The sequence below is a fragment of the Oncorhynchus tshawytscha genome, linkage group LG13, assembly GCF_018296145.1.
Source record: "Oncorhynchus tshawytscha isolate Ot180627B linkage group LG13, Otsh_v2.0, whole genome shotgun sequence".
Lineage (NCBI taxonomy): Eukaryota > Metazoa > Chordata > Actinopteri > Salmoniformes > Salmonidae > Oncorhynchus > Oncorhynchus tshawytscha.
The window spans coordinates 58,753,613-58,781,439 of NC_056441.1; the positions used below are offsets into that span (position 1 = coordinate 58,753,613).

Consider the following 27,827-nt stretch of genomic DNA (forward strand, 5'->3'; position numbering starts at 1 on the left):
AGCAGGCATGTACGTGGACACACACACACACACACAGACAAACACATGGACACACACACATCACATGGACCCACAAACATGGACACACACACACACACGTATACAATACAGTACGCTGACCGACATGTTGTTCACACAGGCAAACAAACACGGAGGACGGACACACACATGGTCTCTAACACATCTGTCAGGGCAGAGGGTGTTCTGTCTTTTTTCACAGTCTTTAGCTGTTTTTAAACCTGCATATTTTCAACTGATTACTGCAAATGGACTCCCATTTGGAGCACAGTGGAGGTGACATGTGGTTGCTATTTGTGTGGAATGGTGCGTTTGGAGGGGGAGGCAAGGGAGGGGGGAGATGGGGTCCGCAGGCGGACACAGCCCTTCTGCCCTGTGTGTGGGGTCACCGTGCGGGGTCACGGAGCTGGGGTCAAAGGGTGAAGGTCATTGTGCTTTGGTGTGTGAGGTGAAAGATTGAGAAATCATTATTAGGGCCAGGAAATTGTCCTGACTACTTCAGCTAACAAGGAAAAACTCTGAAAATAGGTTCTCTGAAAAGCAAAACTGGGGTCTGGTCAATATGTGTTGTGGTTGTGGTTGTGATGTTAGACCACAGGGGTTGGCATTTACAGGGAGTGTGAGAGAGAGTGGGGTCAAAGATAGGAGCTCTGGGGTCAACAGGGGGGAGGTCAGGGCTGGTTGAACAGGTCAATGTGTGGGACAACAGTAGGGTTAAAACGTGAGGTCATAGTGTGAGGTCATTGCTAGGGGTCACTGGGTCAGCATGGTGTGTGGTTGCTGAGATGGGGGAATGGGACACGTACTGCTTTTGTTCAACTATTAACAGAAATAGCACTCGCCTGTGTCTACAATTCCTGTGGAATGAAAAATGTTATGCTCTCCTTTTGCAATCTTGTAGATTATAGATAGAGTATGTACATATTACCACAATCAACATGACACTTTCAAAATGAAGTCAGTACCATTCGAAATATCATACATGAAATGTATAGAATTAATCCTACTATCACAACATATTATATTCAATGATATTCAAAATTGATAGATAATAGATAATACCAAATAATAAATAATTAATATTAAAGTGTTACTGATTGGAGTTTTTTTATGACTTAAAGGACTGATATTTAAAGGGGCATTTGACCCTAAAACCACTTGTTCATATTTTTCTCATCAGTGTACCTGTTAATATGGTTTTAAAATATTATATTACAATTATATTGCACTTATACAGTACCAGTCAAAAGTTTAGACACATCTACTCTTTCAAGGGTTTTTCTTTATTTTTACTATTTTCTACATTGTAGAATAATAGAGAAGACATCAACACTATGAAATGACACATATGGAATCATGAAGGAACCAAAAAAGGGTTAAACAAATCTAAATATATTATATATTTGAGATTCTTCAAAGTAGCCACCCTTTGCCTTGATGACAGCTTTACACACTCTTGCCATTCTCTCAACCAGCTTCATGAGGTAGTCACCTGGAATGCATTTCAAGGTGTGCCTTGTTAAAAGTTCATTTGTGGAATTTCTTTCCTTCTTAATGCGTTATCAGTTGTGTTGTGACAAGGTAGGGGTGATATACAGAAGATAACCCTATTTGATAAAATATCAAGTCCATATTATGGCAAGAACAGCTCAAATAAGCAAAGAGAAATGACAGTCCATCATTACTTTTAAACATGAAGTTCAGTCAATACGGAAAGTTTCAAGAACTTTGAAAGTTTATTCAAGTGTAGTCGCACAAACCATCAAGCGCTATGATGAAACTGGCTCTCAAAAGGACCGCCACAGGAAAAGAAGACCCAGAGTTACCTCTGCTGCAGAGGATACGTTCATTAGAGTTAATTGAACCTCAGATTGCAGCGCAAATAAATGCTTCACAGAGTTCAAGTAACAGAACATATCATCATCAACTGTTCAGAGGAGACTGCGTGAATCAGGCTTTCATGGTCGAATTGCTGCAAAGAAACCACTACTATACATGTTTGGGCCAAGAAACACGAGCAATGGACATTAGACCAGTGGAGATCTGTCCTTGGTCTGATGAGTCCAAATTTGAGAATTTTGGTTCTAACCGCCGTGTCTTTGTGAGACACAGACTAGGTGAACGGATGATCTCCGTTTGTGTGGTTCCCACCGTGAAGCATGGAGGAGGAGGTGTGATGGTGTGGAGGTGCTTTGTTGGTGACACTGTATGTGATTCATTTAGAATTCAAGGCACACTTAACCAGCATGGTACCACAGCATTCTGCAGCAATATGCCATCCATCTGGTTTGCGTTTTTTATTTTATTTTTTTAAACCTTGATTTAACTAGGCAAGTCAGTTAAGAACAAATTCTTATTTTCAATGACGGCCTAGGAACAGTGGGTTAACTGCCTGTTCAGGGGCAGAACGACAGATTTTTACCTTGTCAGCTTAGTGGGACGATCATTTGTTTTTCAACAGGACAATGACCCAACACACCTCCAGGCTGTGTAAGGGCTATTTGACCAAGAAGGAGAGTGAGGGAGTGCTGCATCAGATGATCAGGCCTCCACAATCACCCGGCCTCAACCCAATTGAGATGAGTTGGACCACAGAGTGTAGGAAAAGCAGCAAATAAGTTGGAAAAGCATTCCAGGTGAAGCTGGTTGAGAGAATGCCAAGAGTGTGCAAAGCTGTCGTCAAGGCGAAGGGTGGCTACTTTGAAGAATCTAAAACTTAACATATATTTTGATTTGTTTAACACTTTTTATGGTTCCTACATGATTCCTTATGTGTTATTTCATTGTGTTGATGTGTTCTCTTTTATTCTACAATATAGAAAATAGTAAAAATAAAGAAAACCCCTTGATTGAGTAGGTGTGTCCAAACGTCTGACCGGTACTGAATGTACAAGCCTCATAGCTATTATAATAGAACACCTGTGTTTACTTCCTGGAAAAGTCTCATGGTTATGCAAAATGAATCCTAATGAGATGTTATGCTCTTGCTTGATTTTGGGCTTCAGGAAAATGGAAGCAACATGTCTTCAAAACTTGAATGTTTTCTTGGATCAAAAGTGGACTAATGAAGCATATATGAAGAAATGGTTTTCAAGTGAAATTCCTTTTAAAAACAATTAGAGGGTCAAAGTCGGTATGGTACTGCTTTATAATCTATCATGTAACTAACATGTCAACTGGTATTATGACCAGGTAAGAACATAAGAGAAGGGGTGTTTTAGCGATTTTTCTAAATGAGTTCCAACAAGCTCGTAGAATATGTGGAAAAAGCGTGCAGACTTACATATGAAGGGTCTGAGTGACTTACATATGAAGGGCTTGACACTGCTGTGGATGTGCTTGTGCTGCTTCAGGCCAGAGGACGTGGCAAAGGTCTTCCCGCAATCGGGACAGGCGTGAGCCCGCGCCCCCACGTGCTGCGAGCGGATGTGCCTCTGCAGGTTACTGGGGTCTGTGAACACCTGCTGGGGAGGGGACGAAGGGACACATGGGGGGGGGGGGTCACCCATCTGCGACTATGGATGCGGTACATGTAGGAGCTGCATGCACACACTTGATCACACATTCAACATATAATCTAATACAGGGCACTCGATCCGTGGTCCTGGAGAGCCACCCGCCTGTAGGTTTCTGCTCCAACCCCAGTAGTACCTAACCTGATTCAGTTTATCTTCCAGTTAATTATTACAATCAGGTGCGCTACATTAGGGTTAGAGAGAAAACGTACTGTCGTGCTCCAGGAACAGGGTTGGAGAGTCATGCTCTAGTAACATACACATGAACCCACCCACACCCACCTACCCCACCCAAACACAACTGTACCTTTGAGCAGGTACATGACTGTACCTTTGTGCAGTTTTCACATTCGTAGTGCTTGCCACTGTCATGTGACATCTGATGACGAATCAGGTTGGATTTCCAGTTGAAGGCCTTGGGGCACTGGTCACACTTGTAATCCCTCTCCTCTGAGTGAGACAGAGAGTGAGCTTCCAGGCTGCAGGAGAGACGGACGGACAGACAGACAGACACAACAACATTATTACAACACTGCATCACTAGCCTCTCAACTAAAAACAACCCAATGATGTAGGTTGGATTTGGGAGTAAAATGAACGAAGTGTGCAAACAAAGACCTTGCCCAGGATCAATAATAGTTCAAATGACACTGTCACCGTTCACTACAATATTATCATCAAGACAACTATAGATTCAGGTTGATGTGCAGTTGATACGTAGCCATCATCAGGCATGTGAGGGGGTGCAGGTTGAGTGACATAGAGGGGTTCTGAGCTGAGGGGGCCTGAGTTTTCCCGGTCCTATCAACAAGGGGGAAGGAGGACACCTTCTCACCTCTGGAGGTCAGGGAACACCTGGTCACACTCTTTACACTCCTGGGGACCGTTGTGGTCGTGGTGGCTGAGGCTGTGGGACAGGTGCAGATCGTGGGGCTCCAGGCCCTCGGGGCCCTCCGGGTCACTACTGTCCCCTCCAGGGTTCCCCAGGAAGGCTGAGGGGGGCGTCCCACATGGAACCTTCTGGTGGTCCAGTAGCTCAGAGACAGACTCAAAGAGCTGGTCACAATCCTCACAGCGATACTGTCTCTCCTCTGGACAGGGGGAAGGAAGGGGAGGAATATGTTAGGTGTGTAGGTGTGTGTGTGTGTGTGTGTGTGTGTGTGTGTGTGTGTGTGTGTGTGTGTGTGTGTGTGTGTGTGTGTGTGTGTGTGTGTGTGTGTGTGTGTGTGTGTGTGTGTGTGTGTGTGTGAACTGACCGTGCATATCAGGAGCCATGGTGTCACATGAATACTGCTCTGCCTTCATGAACAAAAGCAGCTCCTCGCCTGGTTGGATCTCTTGAGTCACTCTGTAGAAGATCTGCAAAACACACACACACACACAGATTTAAACAGTATATACACACATACATGAATACACACACTCAAAACCTTGTCCACCAACACCATATAACACACTCACATCCACTTTACTGAAACAAAAACACACCGATGCAGAAAGCAAACACACTTTGACTCAACACAAATAAACACACACACACACCTAACATATTCCTCCCCTTCCTCATGGTCCTAGTGCATTGAGTGACAGAAAAGATGTACTAAAGGTCACATGACTACCCGTGGAGCTACATGTATACAGTACATTCACATGCAAACACTTCCATGCACAGCATATACACACTACGCCATACACAAACATACTTTCACACACACTACTACACACTACACACACAATCCACAGACTCCAAGGTGTATAGTGAATCTGAGAGACCCTGGGATCTCTGGGACTTCCCATACGAACACAATGGATGCCCTGCCAAACAATCACAGATGGCGTTATTTTTGGCACGCCTTGAAGGTTTAACTTATTAACGTCCCTTACAGCACCGTGGTGACATTTGGACGGGGGACTGGGACGAGGGGGGATTATTAGAAATGTGACAGGGGAGTCTTCTGGGAAGGGCGCGGGTCACAGGGACACTGGCCCTGGGAGATAACGTACCTAGCTCGCCATGACATCAGTGTGGCGCGGCGGCAGCGAGGGCGAGGGCCAAGAGGCATGGTCAGAGGGGAGCCAGCCTCGACCCCATTGTTCAGGAGGAGAATGCAGGGAACTGAGAGGGTCCCGATAGCCGAGCCAGCCATGAGAACACAGCTAGCTCTCTCAGGTGCCCCCCTCGCCTGTATAGACCCACCTCTCACCCCTTCACCTCACTCCCAGCTCCTTCCTGTCGGTCTAATGCGGTCGACAGCTCTCTTTCCAGGACGTTAGCCCTCACACCAACAGGCCACAATAATATTGAGGGTTGGGAATAATAAAAGAGCAGTTCAAACAGCTGTGTAGGGCTACAGGGATTCTGCCCTCAGAGACTGATCGGGTCTTTAAGGGTGACTCTTTGAGAAGCTATCAAGGGTACAGCGAACCTGATCCCAGATGTGTTTATGCTGTCTTGCGTGACAATGAGTGACAAGGAGTTGGCAAGACAGCACAAACTGATCTAGGATCAGGGTACAGCTGCTAGTGGACCGTGGCACATGGGGCAGAATGTGGCAGTGGCAGCGGGGAGCGAGTTGAAGATACTGTAGCTAGTATCTCTGCACTTGTGCAGATGGTGTACAATCTGGCACACAGGCAGTGCAGTGAGTGCCAACATGGGGGAAATCCCCTCAGCAACACCCCTTCCCTGTGGGCCACCACAGACAAACACTCAAACACACACAAACAAACATACCGTACACCCCGAAACACACACACACACGCAAGCTAGCACACACACACACACACACAAACACAAACAAACACACAAACAAACATACCGTACACCCAAAACACACACAAACACGCAAGCTAGCACACACACACACACACACAAACAAACACACAAACTGGTTGTATGTTTCTGCACTGTAGAGACCTCCAACTCCTCTCAAAAAGCCTTATGAGTTGCCCCTATAAGGGCAGGCTGACACAGAGTGAGAGAAGCCTAGTCTGGGGCTGTAAATGGACACTGGCTAGAAATAACAGCTAGATAAGAACAGTGGTGTTTGAGTTCACATTGTGAAGGCCAGCCAGCCACACCTTTGGACTTAAAGGGAAACACTGAGGGGAGACAGCCCCAAGCATTGACCTCCAGAGCCCCAAGCCTTGACCTCTAAAGCCCCAAGCCTTGACCTCTAGAGCCCCAAGCCTTGACCTCCAGAGCCCCAAGCCTTGACCTCCAGAGCCCCAAGCTTTGACCTCTAGAGCTCAAAGCCTTGACCTCCAGAGCCACCAGCCATGACCTCCAGAGCCCCAAGCCTTGACCTCTAGAGCCCCAAGCCTTGACCTCCAGAGCACCAAGCCTTGACCTCCAGAGCCCCAAGCATTGACCTCTAGAGCCCCAAGCCCTCCAGAGCCCCAAGCCTTGACCTCCAGAGGTCCAAGCCTTGACCTCTAGAGCCCCAAGCCTTGACCTCCAGAGCCCCTGGGTATTGGGCTAACATTAAACACAAGGAGGCACTGAGGATAGGTACCTATACACACACACACATAAACAAACACATGAGCAGACAAACATGCATGCACACGCACACACACACACAATACACTCTCCCTCTCTCTCTCTCTCCCCCTATCCTCTGTTTCTTGTAGAGGTCATAACCTCAGACATATCAGAGACTGTTATCTTGGAGAAGTTGGTTACCTTGACATCATTAGTCACCAGTGCAAACAAAGAATCCGATTTTCCTCGGAACACTGACACACCCTCTTTGTTCCTCCAACATCCTTCCTCTCAGAGAGGTCATCTAGCAGGTATGCCAGCCACCAGCCAGAATGCTGATCTAGGATCAGGTCCTCCCTCTCTTTATACACTATATATACAAAATTATGTGGATTCAGCTATTTCAGTCATACCCGTTGCTGACAGGTGTATAAAATCGAGCACACAGCCATGCAACCTCCATAGACAAACATTGGCAGCAGAATGGCCCTACTGAAAAGCTCTGTGACTTTCCACATGGTACCGTCATAGGATGCCACCTTTCCAACAAGTCAGTTCAATTACATTTCTGCCCCGCTAGAGTTGCCCCAGTCAACTGTAAGTGGTGTTATTGTGAAGTGGAAACGTTTGGGAAGAAACAACAGCTCAGCCACAGAGTGGCTCACAGAACGGGACCGCCGTGTGCTGAAGTGTATAAAAATCGTCTGTCCTCGGTTGCAACACTCACTACCGAGTTCCAAACTAGCTCTGGAAGCAACATCAGCACAATAACTGTTTTTCTTCACACAATGGGCTTCCATGTCCGAGCAGGCACACACAAACCTAAGATCACCATGTGCAATGTCAAGTGTCTGCTGGAGTGGTGTAAAGCTCTCCGCCTTTGCACTGGAGCAGTGGAAACTCGTTCTCTGGAGTGATGAATCGCGCTTCACCGTTTAGCAGTCTGACGGACGAATTTCGCTTTGGCGGATGCCAGGATAACACAACCTGCCCGAATACATAGTGCCAACTGTAAAGTTTGGTGGAGGACAAATAATGTTCTTGGGCTGTTTTTAATGGTTTGGGCTAGGCCCCTTAGTTCCAGTGTAGAGAAATCTTAACTCTACAGCATACAATGACATTCTAGACGATTCTATGCTTCCAACTTTGTGGCAACAGTTTGGGGAAGACCCTTTCCTGTTTCAGCATGACAATGCCCCCGTGCACAAAGCAAGGTCCATAGAGAAATTGTTTGTCAAGATTAGTGTGGAAGAACTTGACTGGCCTGCACAGGGCCCTGACTTCAACCCCACCGAACACCTTTGAGATGAATAGGAACACCGATTGCGAGCCAGGCCTAATCGCCCAACATCAGTGCCCGACCTCACTAATGCTCTTGTGGCTGAATGGAAGTCATCGCAGCAATGTTCCAACATCTAGTGAGTGGAAAGCCTTCCCAGAAGAGTGGAGGCTGTTATAGCAGCAAAGGCGGGACCAACTCCATATTAATGCCCATGAATTTGGAATGAGATGTTCAACGAGCACGTGTCCACATACTTTTGGTCATGTAGTGTCATTGAAATTCATTATGATCCAAAATAGAAAACTGAATCTAGATCAGCACTCCTACTCTGAGACACTTAGTAAATACGGGTCCTGATCTAGGATCAGTTCCTCCCTGTCCATATAATCATATTCATTATGATCCAAAAGACAAAAGTGATCCTAGATCAGCACTCCCACACTAAGACACTCAGCTTTCCAGTCTATTTATGTGATCACAGAACCTTTCACACATTAAAACAGTCAATTCATCTACTTCATGTCTCTTTGTGCGGCGTGGGAGAATCAATATAGCTAACGAGCTTAGCCATCATATCCATCCACAGTATAATGAAAGAGTTTTTAGTCGCTCGTCAGATCATGGGAATTACACCACTTATCCATTTACACTTCAGCCTGTCCAATGTAGGCTACTGTCTGTGTGGGATATAGTTAAGACATCTCCATGCTAAATATACTTCATGTCTGAACTTAGTACAATGCTTAGTGATGAACACAAGTGAATCTAACCAGAGAGAAGTTGTAGTGCTAAAAAACAGTTTTCACTCCCAGATTATTGATCTCAGGTCCTTGATTGTATGAGACCCAATAGTCACCGGCTGCATTGCAGAGCGTTGATGAATAGTTAGTGTTATCGGTAATAACACTGTTTAAAATATCATGCTACACATGTTCATACTTAGCTAACTCTGACCAGCTCTTAAACCCTACAGCTAAGAAATGATCACACACGCCATACTGCTGCAGCACTACGCAAGCCTTGCTATTCTCTACGCCGAACACACACAAACACACACACACACACACAAACACACACAAACACACACACACACACACAAACACACACACACACACACACACACACACAAACACACACACAACACACACACACACACACAAACACAAACACACACACAAACACACACACACACACGAGTAGGAACCCCTGACTGTTCCTCTAGCTCTCTTTCTTCTCTCTCCTCCCTTCCTCCACTCCCCTCTTCCACTCCTTTACTTTCCTCACCCTCTTGAGGTTGGACATAAAGTTTTATTATAAACAGGACTAGGTCAGAAATAAGAGGATTGAAGCCAGGTTAGTCCACAATGTGGGACTGATTGTGTAAGAGGGTGTAATATGTGGTTTCAGGCAGGCTTTACAGTCAGCACTTCTCAGCAGCTGTAAAACCTATTGGAAGCAGGTAAGGGACATTACATTTCTCACTTCCAGCTTTAGGATGAGGAGCACGGGGAGCCATCAGAAGCTATATGAACATTCACATAGTCCTGATACAGAGCACGCATAGAGGCACACACATATACACAGACACACACACACGTTCATACTCTGACAGAAACATAACAGACATAACTGACGGACCTTCCAGATATCAAATCAAATGTATTTATATAGCCCTTCGTACATCAGCTGATATCTCAAAGTGCTGTACAGAAACCCAGCCTAAAACCCCAAACAGCAAGCAATGCAGGTGTAGAAGCACGGTGGCTAGGAAAAACTCCCTAGAAAGGCCAAAACCTAGGAAGAAACCTAAAGAGGAACCAGGCTATGAGGGGTGGCCAGTCCTCTTCTGGCTGTGCCAGGTGGAGATTATAACAGAACATGGCCAAGATGTTCAAATGTTCATAAATGACCAGCATGGTCAAATAATAATAATCACAGTAGTTGTCGAGAGACATCCAACCTTACACATGCAATTTACGCCTAGACAGGCTTTGTGAGACATTACTGTGTGTTTTGAAAAACATGAGGGGTGTCTGGAAGACGTGAAGACTGTGTTGTGACAGTGTGTGGTACCTAACAATAATCTCATCACAGCCTTGTCCATGACCCTGGCCAGGCTTAGACAGCCACCCGAGCAGAACCACAGTGATGACAGTCAGTCACACCTCAGAGAGAGGGCCAGAAGGCTACGTTAAACACGGCATCACATCGATTATGCCTCATATGGCACCCTATTCCCTATATAGTGCACTACTGGGATTGATTGTGTAATGCTTTATATAGGGGCATACGTAGGGAATATGGTGACAATTAAGATTCATTATACTACAGTTGGAAATAAAAATCTGAAGTTGGCTTCCTCTCAAAATAAACTGTATCTAAATCATTTGGAGAATTAAATAACCATTTGGAGAATTAAATAACCATTTGCAAAGTGACGCTATAATAATGCTAATGATAAGTACAATCATGATGACAATGTTCCTAGATACAAATTACATCCACTCATTAATATTACATTTGAAACAGATTCCTTATCTGCAACATATGCAAGTATCTATAAACTATTTATGAAGAATTAATGAAAAGTGATGCAAACTCTTCTATGTATCTTCCATCAAGACATGGAATGCACTGTACATGTCAAATAAAGTCTCCTTTACTATCTATCTGTGTGTGTGTGTGTGTGTGTGTGTGTGTGTGTGTGTGTGTGTAGTCCGAGTCCATAAAATACTATTTAACCATTGAATGAGTGAATTGAAAATGCCCCTATGTGTCAGGTAGGAGGTAGGCCATCCTGTCCTGTCTCTCCCAGGTGAGGAGAGAAAGAGCAATGGGGCATTCCACACATATCTGGAAGTTTACAGTGCGAGCGTGTGTGAAGTGTCTGTGACTATCAGCACGGCAGCCGTGTGTGTGATCTGGCCCTGTGGTCCTCGACACGCTGAAGCCAAGACACAATTACACAGAAACAAAACACAAAGGCAGGGTGTGTGTGCGTGTGTGTGTGTGTGAGGAGAGGGGGACTGATACTGAACGCAGGGTGGGCCGCACAGGGGCTATCTGAACTAGATCACAATAACACCTTCTAACACAACAACAAGCAGGCAGGCAGGACATGGGGGTTCACTGAGGCACTGTGGCAGGCAGGAGGGCGGTCTCCTCTTCACATACCTGATCATCTATCTGGCACGGCGTCAGGTTGTGCTGGAGGGCCGTGGGGGCAAACTGGATGTGCTTCAGCCAGCTCCCGATATCAGGCTCGCTGGCATCCACACAGAACTTTACATGGCCCGACCCGTCCAAGATCTGGAGAGAGGTAGAGAGGGGAGGGGGGTTAACACTTTGATCTCTATCTGATTCTGCACAGGTTACTGTGTCCACATGGACGAACCACATACCTCCCACCGAGAAAGCAAGGCCACACTGTTGTGAAGCTGCAGTATTACACACACAGGGCAGGCACACACATGCACACACACACACACACACACACCTTGAACTGGGTCCTGCTCTCTCTCACGCAATCAAACGAAAAAGCCCACACAAACTCATACACACACAGCAGTGAAATGCATGACAGAATATCACCATGCTGAATGAGCACAACTACAAGGTCTTTCAATTACTTATTTTTAAGACACCAACAATGTTTTTAAGACATCAAAACAAATGTATTTCTTTATAGCTGAACATTAGAAACTATTCCATGAATATGGTAATAAAAACGAACATTTTCACTAGGTGCAACACGTTTCATAACAATGCTGACATTATTATTAAGCGACCTAAAAAAGGAAATACTAAGTCGTGCTGAATACATAAAAACACAAAAAGCAACTCCAATATCAGTGTTGGTATTTTGTCGAAACAAAAAAACAGTGTAATGAAATTATTATTACATATTTATATTCGTATCAACACTTGTAGAAACATTTACTCTATTCCCCAATTTCTGATATCACCTTGTTTTCTTTTCAAATAAAACGTAATATTATTATAAAGGTGAAGTTGATTGAAAAGTCTCTCAGAGGGTTGATGATGAGGTGATATTGGACAATAGCGCCTAATCTTTAGGAGTGCAAGGGCCAACGCACATTAAACCCAGTGGGCAGCAGCATTCAAATAACGTTTAATGCACACCATTCCCACAAAAGAAACAACAAGTTTTATAAAGAATTCCCTAACTTATACTTTATCATCAGCTATGTAGGCCTAATTAACTACCCTATCATAATCAGTAAATTAACAATATTATCATATGACCAAGGCAGGCTAATGCATACAATAAAACGTCATTCTACTTAGACATGAGGAATAGATAAATGATAGGCCTGATAATTATTTCAAAATATATATTTTTAAACGAATTAAGGAGAGATAGAAATCGTGTGAAATGGACACTGTGTATTTCACCCAGGACAGCAGTCTAAACAATTTATAACATACAGAAAACGTCAGACAAAATAGCCTAATGCTCTGGCCTACCTTGACATTTGGATAAGCACACGTGTCAATATTAGACAGAATATGTTTTTATTTGTTAAATACACTTTGCATTATTAATTACATTTGGCAAGATAATGCAAAATGACATCTTACTTATTGCCTATAATTTAAACACAAATTATTATTTTTAATCAATAAAAACGAAATAATAATGTGTGATAAGAGTTACGTGCAGAAGCAAGACATATTGTTGTGATCCATAACTGAAAATCAATTATGGACACCAATCAATGTTTGTGTAGCCTAAAATACTTACCTGGGATACGTTAAACGTGTCTGATGAAAACGTATTGACTCACCCTGTAAAAATACTTGTCAATAGTTTTGACAATTAGTCTATTTTGAGAGATCATACGATTAATTATAACCATAATTGTATCACTGAGAAAGGACTCGTAAGAATGTTCGTTTGGTAATAAAAAGGTCAACAAATAGACCGCTGCTTACCGTTGTAAATCCTTTGCACCCTTGGTGCAACAATAAAATATCTGCAAATACGGGGTGTGCAGAAATAAAGGGAAAAAAACGTTTGATTAAAACTGCAATGTCTTGTTTTGGAAATAACCACACAAAAAATGGAAAATGTATCGCTCTTTTAGTTTTGCTCCATTGGTGTAATGTCCTGTGTTCTTGAAAACGCCATGGGATTTTACAGTGGATGTTCCCTTTCTCCGACGCGCAAGACGTTTTCTCTTCTCTCTCACACACTTATTGTCATGTAGACACCGGCATAATCCCTAGGCACATTAACTTGGTCCAAGTTGAGCCCGTCAGCGCGAGCCGGTCTCGTCCGCTCCTCTCATTCTGAACCTCCACTGTTCCCAGGTGTCAGTGCGGCGGAGCGAGCGAAAATTCAACTTTTCCTTTCTCTCTTCCCCCCGGCGCGTGATAGTGAGATGGAAAGATCGCCCACCTACTTGCGCGTCCCGTACTGTGTGAAGTGTGTTTCTGTTTCACGGACTGTCTCTTAAAGAGGATCTTGCTCGCCCATCCATAGAGAGCAATGCAAAACGGGCTATCTTGCCTGTCCGCAGTCGGAAGTTGAGCGACGCTCCCGCAGTACATTTTAAAGTGACAGGGGACCGGTGGAGAGGCGAGGTCAGAGAGAGGTCGGGATGGGCTTCTATGGTATTGACTACATACACCAGCCCAATTTGCCTTTGATGAAACCACCGAATAATTACAAATTTCTTCCGCATTTCACTCGTTTGTGCCTGAGCAATGAGGGGTGGGTTCGCGGCTCACTCCTAGCCCAGATAAGGCACAACATGCTATTAGCTTAAAGACTAATGCATGGTAACAGTGATTCTCTTCTAAGAATATTGTACATTTAAAAAATAATTGTGTTATTCATAGAATACTTAATGGAATGTAAAAAGCATTGTATCAATCAAATAAGACCTCACTAATAGTCCAAGTAAAAACAACAACTTGTATTGTTAGGCCTAAGTGAGGCTTTCCCTGTTTTGCTTGGAGATCTGCTTTACGAGACAGACAAGGCATGCATCCGGTTGGTCTGTCTCGCCCTCGCCACTCTGAGGGGCATAGGACGCATGTGTCCAACATGCCATCATCCTGATTTTCTAAACATGCCGATACAATGTATAGCTTTTAAAATATTCATCTTCTAAAATTGATCTACAATTCATGGTAACAGCTTGCATATACAGCAGGCCAACATTCACAAATGTGATTTTTTTTCTTTTTCTGCTTTTGTTGTTTGTTTGTTAATAAAAATGTTTAAAGGCTGATGTTATTGTATTGCCCATTTTCACTCTCCTTTCTTAACTTTTATGTCCAACTCTAAACTCTTTTGGATAATCAAATCCACAAAAAAACGAACTCTTAGAATCATACAAAAGTAGGCGTTTAGCCTGCTTGGTTATGCAGGGCGAGCCTGAACAGGAGTTTATAATGTTCTGGGAGAGGGTGGGCGGCGGTGGATGTGAAGAGATGATGATTAATATGTCTCAGTGGCCGCTATCTGTGACATTGAACTTCTATCCCAGATAATTCTCATTGTTTGATGAAATTGCAGAGCAAATGTGCAGGAAGGACAGGAAAAATCATGTGTAAATAAGGTGGACCTCGCCAGAGATTCCCATAGTCCGCGCTGCTTGAGAACCCAAAAGAGCCCCCGGTCCGCAGCTCATTGATTTCCTGCCTTTCCTTGACTTGTCCATTGTTGGAAGCCTTTTTAATTTAGCCATAAATTGGGAAAGCTCAAGCTATGAGCTGTTTTATTTTCTTCCTGTCAGGATGAGGGATTTGTTTTATGATCCATTGTGTATTAAATACAAGTAATCTGGAAAAGTGATTGCCTGGGCCTCTCCGGGTCTGATCGAGGATTCTGATAGAGACCAGTGCTCTGTCTGAAAGGGAGGAAACGTTTGTGGATAAACAAGGGTCGTGTGGTATCACTAGCAGGTCCGACTGACCAGGGTAAATTGGGGTAAATGTAGATTGGACCAGAGGCCGCCAACGGTATCCCAGCCTGTATTTCTCTCCCGAGTCAGGAGATGGCGTTCTCAACTGAACAAACTTTTACAAGGTATTAGTTGCCTTTCAATACGTTCTTTAATGCCAAGCTGAGTAATTTTGATAGGTGTTTTCTTTAGTGGAGAATTTAATAGGGTTTAGATTCATGGATAGCCTAAATTCGAGCTGTAAGCCTTCCATACTGAATAAAGTTCCTAGCCCGTGTGCCTATATCTCCCGAGAAAAGCGCATCAGTCAAGCGCGGAGACGCTGAGTTATTGAGATGGGGGTCATTGCTTTATCGTCCGCAGAATTGCAGCACACAACATCGTCTACATTAAGGCGTTAAATTGCTAGGGGGACATGAAAGATTCAGTTGCATGGGCCTGAATATATAATCACCTGAACGACCTACAATACATCTCTTGGATCCACAATAAGACAAGCCGTGGAAGTGAATTTTAAAATACTTGTTCATTTGTTAAAGCCCCATGTATAATGATTTAAAACATAGCTTAATTTATATTTATTTGAGAAACTCGCCATATAGGCTAGTCCATTCTATTACGGTAAGTATATTAAATAGTTCGCCTTGACCAGAAGAAACCCCAAGCCTTTGTTATTATGATTATAGCACATAAAGTGTGTAATAGCTGTTTATTAACATATTACAAACTAAAAAGCCTGCTCGAGGCTTGTTTCTTTATTTCTCCTATTTTACTCCACTTACCGTTTCATTTTGATTTGGGTGGCACTTCACATCTGCAGCATCCGGATAATGTTTTTGTACATCGACTTAAAAGTACTGTGAAATTTCTCAAAGGATTTCATGCTTATTTGTTTGTATTAGTTGTTTGTTTTAGCAACTCAATTACTTGGGGAAATGCTCTCAGTTTAAGTATTGGACAACTGTGAAGAAAAAATCCATTACCACATTTTCACAGCATTTCCCAATTTATATTGCAATATAGGCTTATGGAAATCAGGGGGAAACTTGAGGCTACTTTGGTTAAACAAAAATATTTACGCTTGAGTTTCACAGGATATCAATGGGCTATTTACAGTGCCTTCGGAACGTATTCACACTCCTTGACTTATTCCACGTGTTCTTGTGTTACAGCCTGAATTTAAAATATATTAAATTGATATTGTGTGTCACTGACCTACATACGATAGCCCATAATGTCAAAGTGGAATTACGTTTTTAGGCATTTTTACAAATTAATTAAAAATGAAAAGCTGAAATTAGTAAATAAGTATTCAACCCCTTTGTTATGGCAAGCCTAAATAAGTTCAGGAATAAAACCTGAACTTATTTAGTGCTTACTAAGTCACATAATAAGTTGCATGGACTCACTCTGTGCATGGACTCACAATAGTGTTTAAAATGATTTTTGAATTACTCATCTCTGTACCCCACACATACAATTATCTGTAAGGTCCCTCAGTCAAGCATTGAATTTCAAACACAGATTCATCCACAAAGACCAGGGAGGTTTTCCAATGCCTCGCAAAGAAGGGCACCAATTGGTAGATGTTTAATGGCTGTGATAGGAGAAAACTCTGGATGGATCAAAAACATTGTAATCCAACACGACACATCACTGAGTACCACTCTTCATATTTTCAGGCATGGTGGTGGCTGCATCATGTTATGGGTATGTTTGTCATCGGCAAGGACTAGGGAGTTTAGGGTAAAAAATAAACAGAATAGCGCTAGCAGGCAAAATCCTACAGGAAAACCTTTGTTCAGTCTGCATTCCAACAGACACTGGGAGGCAAATGCACCTTTCAGCAGGACAATAACCTAAAACACAAGGCCAAATATAGACCGGAGGTGCTTACCTAAACGACATTGAATGTTCCTGAGTGGCCTAGTTACAGTTTTTGACTTAAATCACCTTGACAATCTATGGCAAGACTTACAAATGCATTAGCGTGTATCTGATTTAAAAGGGCTTCGTTTGTTTGACTTATTTATCTACACTCAGCTTGTGTATAAGTCAGAGCATTATGGCACCACGAGCCCCGCGGTGGGATTCCTGGGCCAGGTAGGTGCAAACTGACTCCGTGAGTGAGCTACTCCACCGCAATGAGCCAGGCTGCAGAGTCCCTCTAATGGAAACACCATGTATAGGGTGTATTCCAGCACAACCTCCAGAAGAGGGAGAAAAAAAGAGAAGAAAAAGAAAATATTGCAGCCAAATCCACATGAAATAGTTCCACCATTCATATGGAGAGACCTCCCATTGACACAGGCGAAAAGCTGCATTAAGCCTACATCATGAGTCTCTACAGGCGGCCCCCCAAGACAATTTATTTTGGATAAATGTGGGGCAATGCAATCAAGTGGCAAAAACTCATTTAAAAACTGAAACGAATTTAGGGGTGATATAACTTTTGTTGCAACACCCGTGTCATGGTGTGTCATTTTAGGATTTATCAGAATGTTATGCTGGATATACATAAACATATGTGTTCTAATGTCTATAACGTAGCCTAACCGAGAGAAAAACATAACAAATGCAATTGACTATCGGTAAACATATCCAGGTGAGTAAAATGCACACTGCATAAACCATACTATTGATATACTTTTGAGATTTGAAGCCAGATTTGAAGCCACATTTTTGCATATGGCTACTCAAACTGAACACCCCCACCCCTCACCCGTCCAAAAAGTTCCTGTTTTAGGGGAGTCTCCTCACAGACAAATTACCATTAAAGGAGAGCAGAGGAAATTAAAGTGGAAAAACGTAAATAAAACATTTCCTTGGTCGAGAAGTAGACCCGTTGTGAGCGCGTGTTAATCTCCACCTCGGTAATTTGGTTCTCCGGGAGAAGACAGAAGCCCCGCTGCTGTGCCCTGCACTTCATAAATCACAGCTTTATGTGGACAAGGTCAGCGCCCCCCTGGCTCAGTCCGGCCCCTCCAAGCGACGCAGCGCGCCCGCCATGTTTACCCTCCTGCCCGGGGCTCTCAGGACCAGACCAGCTCACTTCTAATTACTTTGGATTATTTTCATTTGCCGGGGTCAGCCAGGCATTCCGGGAGAGGGATGATTTCCTATACATTCTTCGGCCTTTGATGACTGGGCCCTGCGTGTTTTCCGAATTAGTACCCCATCATTTTGACACAGTCTGTTCTGTTTTAGCGCCCCCCCCATCCCACTCCGGTGACAACTCTATTCTGCAGCGTTGTGCAGGACAGGTTCCACCCCTACAAGATGCAGGCGCTTTCCGAGAAGCAGCGGGAGAGAAACAGAAATATGATGACAGGAAAAATATAGCTGTGAGATGTTAGAAAAAACGAAGTAGAAACAGGCAATGCTTTAACAGCAACAGGGTACTACGAGGAATGTCCAACCTCACAGTTAAGCTTAATTTTGATATAATGACAATATTGTCAGATGTAGGCTATGTGATGCATGAACTCAGATCTATGGAAGTGAATAAAGTATGCATAAAAGTGTTTTTAAAGTGTGCGGGAAAGTATCTTTGCCGCACATTGACGGCTCAATTCCGTTTGATTCCTATTCCAGTGAGATCCGAATCTTCAAGGGTCTCTGCGTGTGAATGAGATACGTCTCCTGTAGCTAAAATGAAGTAAATTGCATTGAGGAATGACTAGACGTGACTGGAGCATTAAAACAAGGCATTGGCCAAACATGACCACTGGCCTGAGGTACAATGTAGGCTACTATTCACACTGTAGAAGGAGTGGGAGGAGGAGGTAACTGTACAAATCAGAGAGTGTGGCGAGTACTTGAAAACATACACGCAGCTGATTTTTGGAGCTACCCGGCGTATGCACCTACTCCAAAGAGCTGCCGGAGGAATGCACTGTCGCCGGGTTGGGTTGGGGGGGTGTTACTGAGGCAGAGAGGTCCAACCGGCTGCGGTAATCACACAGACGCTTCCTCCGCAGCGCCTCAACACACAGGCACCTCTGTATGTGTACGTGGACCACGGGGTGCGATAAAGTCGCACCGGAGTCAAAGGTAACCTTTTGAAAACATAAATTCCGCGTCGGAGAGCTGGAAAGTAAAACAAGCCTGGCCAGCAAGCCAGCCAATCCCGCCTCACCCCCGGTAATTAGAGCATGTTGTTGGACGCTGCAGGGTGAACAAATTGTTTTTTAAACGCTCGTAGATATCATCTTTAAAAGAGCCCCTTTATGTAAGGAAAGATGGAATACAACACAGCACTTCAGATCAGAGGAGCGGGTGTCGCACATTAATTACATTTATTGAGCTGTCCGGCCACGTTTGAAGTGGGAGGTCACTTGAGACAGCGACTGCGTGCTTTTCATACACCGTGACCAATTGAAAGGCTAATATTTAATGTTTCCGGGATATGTGAAATAGCCGTAACATATAATGCCTGATGAAGCAGGACACTCAAACAACCTTCTCTCCAACCCCATTCCACTTCCATCCCACCCTAAAAACTCCCCCGCGTCAGTGTCTAGGTAAGAGTGATGCCATTTCAGAAAGGTAAACTTGTTAATGACCAGTTTTACCCTGATGGAGACGCAAATGTTCAGACATAACCATGTCACCAAAGCGCAGACATGAGCGGGTTGATGGCTTTCAGACATGCCTTTCCAAACACGGCTTTCCATGAATTGACACATTTTAAGCGTTTTATTTTTCCGTGTTAGATCTGTGCACACCTTTTAATTACAGAACATACCAAAAACAATCATTTAATCCTCTAGGACTTTCCAAGAATCTCAGAAACCAACACATTCTGCCTCCATAACAACACCCAAAACAAAAGTAATTGTTGTGGGTGAGCACTTGCCTATATTGTAAGAGTCCAGAGGAAATTGCATCTGCACACAACACCAACTTAACACACACACGCACAAAAAACGTCAGAAAAAGCTAACAAACTCACTAACCCTCTTCCATGGGACAACTCCTATTTAATGCTTCCCTGACTTCCAGTAGCATCAAAGAGGCCCATAAATTAGGACAGGATTATATTTAACCCAGCTCTTTGTGCTGAGTATAGGGCGCATTGTGCTGCTCCGCCGTGCTTCTGCCATTCAGATCCAACACTCTCATTATATGTGGCTAAGACACAGCGTCCAGTTGGAATTCACGCACAGAGTAAGGCATTCTCCAAAACATCCGATTTCACTGCAGGCCACACAAATATCCTGGGAATCTGAGAAAGATTTGATAAACTATGCACTAGGCTCCCATCTCCTCCCCAACAGTCAAAAGGTTTGTGTGACGTGTGGGCATGCAGGTCTACCCTCAACCCTGAGACAATGCAATCACACCATGGCACATTGCTGCAGTCCGACTTGATTGAGTCATCAGACATGGTGCATCAATACTCAAGGTTTATTCAATTCCAGACCAATCATTCTGGTGTCATACACTTTTGGGTTAATATTGGAACCGGAGGCTGGGGCCGGGGAGAGATAAATCAGCTTTTATGATGGGTTGTTATGGTTTTTACAGCGCTGGTTTGTGAGGGACTGATTTGGGGATCAATCACAGGTGGTGTCTGCTGGCGGGGTGTGCCGCGGACCGATGGTGGATCTGGGGCCTGCAGTGATGGAGGACTGCTAAACTATGACCAGACCATCCCTCTCTCCCCTCCCGCCACAACTGAAGGAGCATGACACCCACCCATATCATCATCATACCCGACCTCTCTCCCCCTCGCTTGCAATTCACTTCTGGATGGCACCTCTGAAAATTCTGTTGTCACACAACATTTAACAAAGACAAAAGTCCCAGGCCCAGTAGGAGTGCTGAGCTAGGATCAGTTTAGATTTTTAGATCATAATGAAAAATGTACGGACAACGGAGACCTGATCCTAGGTCAGTACTCTTTCTCTGATATACTCATAATGAAAGCCACAATGGAGGCGTTTGCTTATGCAGGAACAGATGAGTAACAACCAGGTGGGCTTTCTGGATACAGTACCGTTATGGCCCTAAGGGTTAGTTGAACAGTTAAAGACAGAGGTTAGTGGTGTGTCAGACTGCACTGGGAGAGACTAGCATCGGGAGGGTATGAGTTATTTAGTGTTTCATTTCCCCTTCAAATCTCTGTTTGCATGTGAAGAGTTGGATCAGAACAAACATACAGTACACATATAGGTACTATATGTTACACGCACAAACACACACTGTTTTTACACACACTCAACATGTCCCGTAGCTGTCAGACGGCAGCTTCCTCCATGCTGTCAGCGTGGCCCAACTGAAACAAAAGACCCAGGGAGCGAGGCAACATCGTTTCTCAATTAGAGGAAGTTGGTCCTGATTACGCCGCCCCTGTAGAAGCATTCCGATCCCGTGAACCCGTCCAGCCACTGCCAGCAGGCCTCAAACCACCAAGAGAGAGTTTTTTGTTTTAACTAGGCAAGTCAGTTAAGAACATATTCTTATTTTCAATGACAGGGTAGGAACACTGGGTTAACTGCCTTGTTCAGGGGCAGAACAACAGATTTTTACCTCGGGGATTCGATTTTGCAACCTTCCGGTTACGAGTACAACGCTCTAACCACTAAGCTACCCTGCCACCCAGCTTAAAGTACTACCGCACCCCACCCAGTCTCCCCCTCCTCTTCTTTCCTTGCCTCCTCTCCACATGCATGCACACTCACACTCTCCTCTCATCTCCTCCCTTCCCTTCCTCTCCTCCCTGCCCCTGTCCTCCAGACATAACAAGTAGAGCCTCCTTTGGCCCTGAGAGGAGTAGAAAATTCCACCTTCCTCACACCCTCAGCTCTCTATCCATGACAAATGTGTTCACTCTTGGTGTTTACAAAAAGTGTGGTTAGTCATAATCTAGAGCGAGGGACTATTTACACACTGAATATTCTGATAGAAGGCGACATATTAAATTTCTGTTTGTTTGACAGGCGCACTGTCTCTCTCTCTCACGTTGACAGGAAGACCCCCATCCATTCACCCGGGGGTCTTGACCCTAACAGTATTCTCTCTTGCGGCGCTCAAGAGCTAACACATATTAAGTAAATGAAGAGTCTCTTCAACCCAGGGAGACAAACGAGCTTCTTAAACACAGGAGGTGTGGCGGTTTGATCTTCCATCGCCCGTGTTTATGATGCAATCTAGGCCGGCTCGTATTGATGATGTAACTAGGATTGTGTACATTCTAGACCGAGATGGCCCCAATGTTTCTAGCCAGGTGCTCAAGCTCTTCACATCTGTTTACGAAAGAGAGAGAGAGCGAGAGAGAGTGTGTGTGTGTGTATGTGAGAGAGGTTAAGGGGATACTGATGGGATGGGGAGGACTGTGTGTATACATGGTGGTACTTCAAAGCCATCCCGTTACCCGGGCTGACAGTGCAGAGAGTTTACACCCATCCACACCCATCCAACAGCACTAAACCCCAGGTCAGAGTGTCGCCTCTCATTCTCCCCCCCCCCAGCCAGAGGCCAGGTCTCTCTCTCTCTCTCTCTCTCTTCTCTTCTCTCTCTCTCTCTCTCTTCTCTCTCTCTCTCTTCTCTCTCTCTCTCTTCTCTCTCTCTCTCTCTCTCTCTTCTCTCTCTCTCTCTTCTCTCTCTCTCTCTTCTCTCTCTCTCTCTTCTCTCTCTCTCTCTTCTCTCTCTCTCTCTCTCTCTCTCTCTCTCTCTCTCTCTCTCTCTCTCTCTCTCGCCTGCTGTTTATTGTCATCTTGGCCAGAGAGAAAAAAAACCTGACTGTGAGGTGTAAAACACTGAGGGGGAGGAGAGGAGGGAGTTGAGGCGGCAGAGCCCCCAGGGTGGGTAGGAAAGGGCGTGGGTGGGGGACCAAGGCTGGCTTGGGGGAGGGTGGATGAAGCTGTGGAGGACCCTAGTGTAATCTCGGTGCTGAATAGGCGGGGGCTCCTAATAGAATCCCGTCGTCCGGCTGCCACTGAGAGAAACAAGAGCCGTAATGGATGGGCTCAGCTCTGCCCCCCCCCCCTTCTGCCCTTGTGACCCCTGTGTTGGTCAGAAGTAAGAGCTAAAGAAGCATTGTAGCCCCGGGCCTGATTGAATGGGGAGGAAGGGAGGTGGATGGAGAGGGAGGGTATAGGGAGCCCAGCCGCGCTGATAGACCAATTTCCCAGTACTGCGAGCATCTAGGTCTTGATTGATGAGGGCCGGTGCTGGTGAGAGGAGGCCCATCACATACGATCACATAAATACTTATTCAGCTCAAATTCTCTCTGACAAGCCTTGCGACAGCTTTGTGCTGTCACAGATATCATTGGAGGAAAACCGCTCCATTAATCATGCGTAATTAACTTTTCCGAGGGGTTCCTCTGGTAACCAGTGTGAAAGAACGACCCAATACCAAATCCCAGCATCTTAACTGGGACTGGAGGGGAGCCTTATTAAAAGCAGAGGCAGTTTCCTCCCCCGAGTTGCTCCGTTTGTACAGGAAACGGCTTCATTAGTATCGGTTTAGGCTCTAATGGGCCCGGTACAAAGCGTCCTCTCTCTCTCACCATCCATACACTGCAATATCCTGTGTGCGAGTGTTGGTTCTAATGTGGGTGTTTGAAGTCCAGAGCAGGGCCCATCTGAGCGGCTGCTTGAACTTAACTACCTTAACCCCCTCCCTTTAAAAGTACACTACTGGAGACTGGATGTGGAGTGCACAACAAGCCCCCCAGTCTCATACAGTGGGACCAACACAGCACAGGAAGAGGCCCCAGGTTTTCAAACTGGACCACGGGCGCTTTGTTTTAAACCAGCAGACCACATGATGTTGTAGTTCAATATTCTCCCCATCACCCCGCCCTATTTAGCAAAATACCCCCCCCTCCCACTCCACCTATATCATCTGCATTCCATCCCTCCCTCCCTCCATCGCACAGCGCTCCGCTCGGCCCTGCCCGTCTGTGTTAGTTTCCCTTGTGACGGTTTTGCGTATGAAGTGACCAGCTGTAATGGGAGGTGACAGGGACACTGGTTGTTTGGGAATAGGACTGAATTCCCACTATGTCTGCTACCTCAGTCAGTCTCCCTGGTAATGTCTCCCATGTTTCCCTTTGTCTCACCAGGTGACTCAGGAGGTTCTATCAATGCTACTCTTTATCTGGGACAGCTTAGGGAGGGAGACTGCAACTGCAGGTGGGGTACTGTCTGGTTGGGATAGTGTGTATGTGTGCATGTGTGTGTGTGTGTGCAGCTAGTTTCACACACTCAGAGTCAGATTCTTTGCTTGTCCTCAGTCACCCTCACACAGTCCTTTCCATTTCCCCTGTTGGGTGACAACATCTCCCTCGTTACAGTGGTGAGACCTGACTGATATCCTGTCTAATGAGCTCTGTTAGGACTCCTGACACAAACACAATACACATGTGTGGCACAGACTCACATATAGACACCATAGTTGCTAATCCATGTTTATACACACGCATACACACAAAACGCAAACATCTGAGTCAAATATAGTCAAAATGAGAACAAGTCACTCGAAGACTGGGGTTGTACAACAAACCTAACCTCATCTATTAAAAACTATTTTTGTTGTGCTTGTTCTAACATAGTTTGGCCAGTGTGACAGCTTGTAGGGTACTGAACCAATAAGCAACTTAACCAGGAGAGAGCGGTCACTTAGTCTGGTCCCAGATCTGTTTCAGCTGCCTTGCCAAGTCCTACGGTCATTGTCACATCACAGCACAAACAGATCTGGGACCAGGCTAAGAGAATGAACCAGACTAAACTCCTCTCCCTGTGCCAGGATCTAGTATCCCTTCTTTGGAGGACCACTGGACAACCATGTCACTGGACAACATGTGTTGGTAGTTTCAGCTGTACACCACAGCCAAAGAGGGAAGAGTTTTGTTGATAAAGGCCTTGGAGTCGAAACGTCAACAATCCCCTTGCCATTGGAGCAGGCCTGTAGCAACCGGTAGCAGCCTGTAGCAACCTGTTGCAGCCTGTAACAGCCTGTTGGAGCCTGTAACAGCGTGTAGCAGCCTGTAGCAGCCTGTAGCAACCTGTTGCAGCCTGTAACAGCCTGTTGGAGCCTGAAGCAGCCTGTAGCAGCCTGTAACAGCCTGTAGCAGCCTGTTGCAGCCTGTTGGAGCCTGTAACAGCCAGTAGCAGCCTGAAGCAGCCTGTTGGAGCCTGAAGCAGCCTGTAACAGCCTGTTGGACCCTGTAGCAGCCTGTAACAGCCTGAAGCAGCCTGTTGGAGCCTGTAGCAGCCTGTAACAGCCTGTAGCAGCCTGAAGCAGCCTGTTGGAGCCTGTAGCAGCCTGTAGCAGCCTGAAGCAGCCTGTAGCAGCCTGTAACAGCCTGAAGCAGCCTGTTGGAGCCTGTAGCAGCCTGTAGCAGCCTGAAGCAGCCTGTAACAGCATGAAGCAGCCTGAAGCAGCCTGAAGCAGCCTGTAACAGCCTGTAGCAGCCTGTAATAGCCTGAAGCAGCCTGTTGGAGCCTGTAGCAGCCTGTAACAGCCTGAAGCAGCCTGTTGGAGCCTGTAGCAGCCTGTAGCAGCCTGAAGCAGCCTGTTGGAGCCTGTAGCAGCCGGAAGCAGCCTGTAACAGCCTGTAACAGCCTGAAGCAGCCTGAAGCAGCCTGTAACAGCCTGTAGCAACCTGTTGGAGCCTGAAGCAGCCTGTAGCAGCCTGTAACAGCCTGTAGCAGCCTGAAGCAGCCTGTTGGAGCCTGTAACAGCCTGTAGCAGCCTGTTGGAGCCTGAAGCAGCCTGTAGCAGCCTGTAACAGCCTGAAGCAGCCTGTTGGACCCTGTAGCAGTCTGTAACAGCCTGTTGGACCCTGTAGCAGCATGTAACAGACTGAAGCAGCCTGTTGGACCCTGTAGCAGCATGTAACAGCCTGAAGCAGCCTGTTGGAGCCTGTAACAGCCTGTAACAGCCTGAAGCAGCCTGAAGCAGCCTGAAGCAGCCTGAAGCAGCCTGTTGGAGCCTGTAGCAGCCTGTAACAGCCTGAAGCAGCCTGAAGCAGCCTGTTGGAGCCTGTAGCAGCCTGTAACAGCCTGTAGCAGCCTGTAACAGCCTGAAGCAGCCTGTTGGAGCCTGTAGCAGCCTGTAACAGACGGTAGCAGCCTGAAGCAGCCTGTAACAGCATGAAGCAGCCTGTAACAGCCTGAAGCAGCCTGTTGGAGCCTGTAACAGCCTGAAGCAGCCTGTTCAGCCTGTAACAGCCTGTAGCAGCCTATAACAGCCTGAAGCAGCCTGAAGCAGTCTGTAACAGCCTGTTGGAGCCTGTAGCAGCCTGAAGCAGCCTGTTGGAGCCTGTAGCAGCCTGAAGCAGCCTGTTGGAGCCTGTAGCAGCCTGTAACAGCCTGTAGCAGCCTGTAACAGCCTGAAGCAGCCTGTTGGAGCCTGTAGCAGCCTGTTGGAGCCTGTAGCAGCCTGAAGCAGCCTGTAACAGCCTGAAGCAGCCTGTTGGAGCCTGTAACAGCCTGAAGCAGCCTGTTGGAGCCTGTAGCAGCCTGTAACAGACGGTAGCAGCCTGAAGCAGCCTGTAACAGCATGAAGCAGCCTGTAACAGCCTAAAGCAGCCTGTTGGAGCCTGTAGCAGCCTGTAACAGCCTGAAGCAGCCTGAAGCAGCCTGTAACAGCCTGAAGCAGCCTGTTGGAGCCTGTAGCAGCCTGTAACAGACGGTAGCAGCCTGAAGCAGCCTGTAACAGCATGAAGCAGCCTGTAACAGCCTGAAGCAGCCTGTTGGAGCCTGTAGCAGCCTGAAGCAGCCTGTAACAGCATGAAGCAGCCTGAAGCAGCCTGAAGCAGCCTGTAACAGCCTGAAGCAGCCTGTTGGAGCCTGTAGCAGCCTGTAACAGCCTGAAGCAGCCTGAAGCAGCCTGTAACAGCCTGAAGCAGCCTGTTGGAGCCTGTAACAGCCTGAAGCAGCCTGTAACAGCCTGTAGCAGCCTATAACAGCCTGAAGCAGCCTGAAGCAGTCTGTAACAGTCTGTTGGAGCCTGTAGCAGCCTGAAGCAGCCTTTTGGAGCCTGTAGCAGCCTGTAACAGCCTGAAGCAGCCTGTTGGAGCCTAAAGCAGCCTGTTGGAGCCTGAAGCAGCCTGTTGCTCTGCCAGGTGGAGTATAGGACCAGACAGCCAGGCCAGGGAGAGGAAAGCCAGTAAACACATACAGACAGCAGCCCCTGGATAGGAGCACGCGCACACACACACACGCATGCACACATGCACGCACGCACGCACGCACACACTTAGTAGGACTGGCAGGGTATCCTGTCCAGGACTGGCATCCCAACCATTCCATTAATATAGGCTATATAAAACATGTGGCTGGACCACACACAGAAGAGGAGAGGAAAAGAGGAGTGGAGAGAGAGGGAGAGAGAGGGAGGGAAGAAGAGTAAGGGGTCAAGTACACCCAGTCAGCTCAGCTTGACTTATATGGAGACACAGAGAGAAAGAGGCAACAATAGGCTCTTATGTCAGACAGGCCTATAAGACAGGCCTGTGTGTGTGTGTGCCTTCTGCCAAATAAACTACAGCGCTAACTCATAGCTCTGTCCCTCAGGACAGCTGATTGGCCGACAATCTAGACTGTTTCACAGAAACCGATAGCAGGGATTGGAC

At 45.8% G+C, this 27,827-nt stretch overlaps 1 protein-coding gene across 15 annotated transcripts in view; it reads right to left on the minus strand.

Annotated features, from left to right (window-relative positions):
* The window catches only part of LOC112265381 (histone-lysine N-methyltransferase MECOM), a 204,147-nt gene that overhangs the window by 22,717 nt on the left and 153,603 nt on the right, over positions 1 to 27,827 (minus strand). For 4 of the 15 annotated variants that reach the window (XM_042296049.1, XM_042296048.1, XM_042296043.1 and 1 more), the window contains exons 3-7: positions 11,474 to 11,608; positions 4,790 to 4,892; positions 4,369 to 4,624; positions 3,841 to 4,012; positions 3,302 to 3,482 (exon numbers count right to left, since the gene is read on the minus strand). In XM_042296049.1, the coding sequence (XP_042151983.1) occupies positions 3,302 to 3,482; positions 3,841 to 4,012; positions 4,369 to 4,624; positions 4,790 to 4,892; positions 11,474 to 11,608 (847 nt within the window). Of the gene's footprint in view, positions 1 to 3,301; positions 3,483 to 3,840; positions 4,013 to 4,368; positions 4,625 to 4,789; positions 4,893 to 11,473; positions 11,609 to 13,255; positions 14,527 to 27,827 lie in introns of those variants that run through there. The other 11 variants (XM_042296055.1, XM_042296053.1, XM_042296052.1 and 8 more) reach the window with 7 other exon arrangements.